General features: G+C 38.2%; 1 protein-coding gene across 13 annotated transcripts in view; it reads left to right on the forward strand.

Annotated features, from left to right (window-relative positions):
• SCAI (suppressor of cancer cell invasion) overlaps positions 1-2,757 on the forward strand; it is a 51,181-nt gene that overhangs the window by 42,251 nt on the left and 6,173 nt on the right. For 12 of the 13 annotated variants that reach the window (XM_030000037.2, XM_030000040.2, XM_030000036.2 and 9 more), the window contains 2 exons: positions 1,170-1,343; positions 1,565-1,665. In XM_030000037.2, the coding sequence (XP_029855897.1) occupies positions 1,170-1,343; positions 1,565-1,665 (275 nt within the window). Of the gene's footprint in view, positions 1-1,169; positions 1,344-1,564; positions 1,666-2,757 lie in introns of those variants that run through there. The other variant, XR_003921336.2, reaches the window with a different exon arrangement.

Consider the following 2,757-nt stretch of genomic DNA (forward strand, 5'->3'; position numbering starts at 1 on the left):
AAGAAAACTGTTGGCTTTGTAAGCCCTGAGAAGGTGCATTTATAGTAGGAACAGGCAATGAAACATTATGTTCTTCAGTCCTTGTGACTACTATAAAATATAAATCATTCCAGACCTTCTCATTGGAATTTGCCACGTTAAGCTTATTATCCATCACAGAGACAAGTACAAAGGTCTAGCTTAAGCCACATAGAGTGATGTTAGGCAAGTATCATGAGAGAATGTGCAAGAAGTGGAAGCTTCTCATTTGTTTTGAAACTATTCCTGTTATTTAGCTGAAACTTAAGTAGAAAATAAGTAGCGTAATAATGAATCCTGTTTAAACAAACTCTGAAAAATAGAATGAACTTTATAAAATGCTGGATGCTTATATTGTGTTCATGGAACAGTCAGGAAAGTCATGCTGTAGTTCTGGAGCAGTGCTACACTGTGTGCTAGAGCATCATGCAGAGACTTCTTAGCTGAACCTAATTGAGCCCCTGTGTCACTATAGCATTACACCATGCATGCTGTGTGCCCAAGTCCTGGAAAAAAAAACCAAATGCACCAAAACAAGTCAGTAATCCTTGCTGATGAAGAAGTGGCCTTACCATTTAGGCACATGATTTTATGTGCATTGCCTTTTTTTTTGACTTCCCAGTTAATTGAGATAAAGCTTGGACCCCTGTCTATCATGTTGAACTGCATGGAGTAAATGAGCTTTAGGATATTGTGATGCCCAACAAAGGGCAACTGTGTAGACTTCGGGGTGTGTGTGTATAGGTTCAACTGCCTGTTTTTTTGAATGGAATAAGAATGTCCATGTTTAATACTTCTCTTTAGTATTTATAATCAGTATCTTCTGTCGGTTGTTTCAGTTATGACTTTTGTGTTCAAGTTATGTGCTCAAAATGAAGACATAGGCCTCCCATGATTCATGAGAAAATCTCATTTCTCTTGGTGTTAATACGCATCTCCAGTAAGCCTTTATTGCTAGTCATTGCATCATCTTGAGAACATATCTGCCACAAGAGGAGAGAAGATGTAACTAACACAGAGGAGTAGTTCCTCTGTTACAGAATTTAGTGGGTGAGCAACTTCATTCAGTGGTAGGGACAGCTTTTCAGTTTCATGTGTCAAATGTATCTCTTTGTCTATTGATTTTTTTTTTTTTTTTTTTTTTTTTTTAGATCAGTCTCAGCGGGGTAGCCTCTTCACACTCTTTCTGAACAATCCTTTAATGGCTTTCCTGTTTGTCTCTGGATTATCAAGCATGCGCAGAGGATTGTGGGAGAAGTGTCAAGATTACCTTAGAAAAATCAACCGAGATATTGCCCAACTGCTGACCCACTCACGATCCATAGGTACGTGCCTAAAGATGCACAACTGAACCTTAGCGTGCTGCTTAAGCAGATGCTGTTTTTTCTTGCTCAGCCTTTTGAAAGGACAGAATAGTGAATAAGGGGAATGCACAAGAATTTGTAGTGCTTTCCCCCAAGTCTCTCTCTCTCCGTTTTGTTTTTTTTGGTCTTGTTTTGTTTTTTTAAACCCTTTCTAAACTGAGTTTTCTTTGCCTTCTCTACAGATCAGTCCTTTCTTCAATTTTTTGGGGATGAATTTCTTCGCTTGCTTCTAACAAGATTTATCTTCTGTTCGGCTACTATGAGGATGCACAAAATTTTCCGGGTATGCAAGGATATCTGTCCCTTTGTGAGAATGACAGTCCAGTGCATATAGAACTGCACTGCCTCACGATGGAAGGGTCTTAGGGCTAAGCGTATTGCTGTGACTTCAGAAAGATAACTGATGCTCACATGCTAATGCTTACAGCTTGTATTGAATCTGTGCCTTTGTACTTTGACTTGCTGAAGCCTTATTCTTCTACATAAGTAGCAGACACACTCTAATTCATTTATGTCACTTTGAACAGCCTTGTCTGCTAGAAAAATTCCTCTTAATAATTCAAGATTATTATTTCTACACAACTAAAAAGGTGTAGAACAAGAATATAAGAGGAAGTGGGGAGGAGTGGAACGTTATTGCTGGAATGTATTCTAGTGTGAACGGATTTTGAAAGGTCTTTGAAGTGTAAATGAATAAGCTAAGCAGGAAGATGCTATTTTCCCTCCCTGTTGGTTAACGCTGTGCCAACAGTGAAGTTTGCTTCTGGATCTACACCATTTTATATATGTGAGTCTTGGCATATAAACTGCCTGCTCCATTTTAAACACTGCAGAAAAAAATGGAAGTTGAAGCACAGAAAGGTACAGTATTCATCTTGTTTAACTGCAGACATCTAGTAGCTTTCCAAGCCTAAGTTAGCTACCTAGGCTTCTTTGATATCAGGGAAAAGGAGCATGTCTTCTGATAGTGGGGATAGATTTGCCCTCAGTGTCTTAGATACTTGTTTTAGGATGAGATGAATCTCCCACTGGAGATGCTTACATGTCTATAATTTCAAGAAATGAACTCCAGCATAGTAGGTAAGTATATGTGAAGTCTTTTGTCTTTCTTTGGTGGTTTTTTTTCCCTTTTTTTGCAAGGCTTCTGTGAACATATTATTAGCCATCTTAGATGAATGGGCATTTGTATTGCCACTATGACCATCTCTGAGTCAATGGAAAGAGAAAACTGAAAATGCTAGAATATTTTCTCTCTATGTGGCATGCTTAACAGATTAGTATACCTCTTAGGTGAAACTGCCCTTTTGCAATCTTCTTTGTAAAGGGTGTAAAAATAAATGAATGTCTGATTCTCTTTGTTTTCACTGTCATCTAG

This window comes from Aquila chrysaetos, chromosome 24 (assembly GCF_900496995.4).
Source record: "Aquila chrysaetos chrysaetos chromosome 24, bAquChr1.4, whole genome shotgun sequence".
Lineage (NCBI taxonomy): Eukaryota > Metazoa > Chordata > Aves > Accipitriformes > Accipitridae > Aquila > Aquila chrysaetos.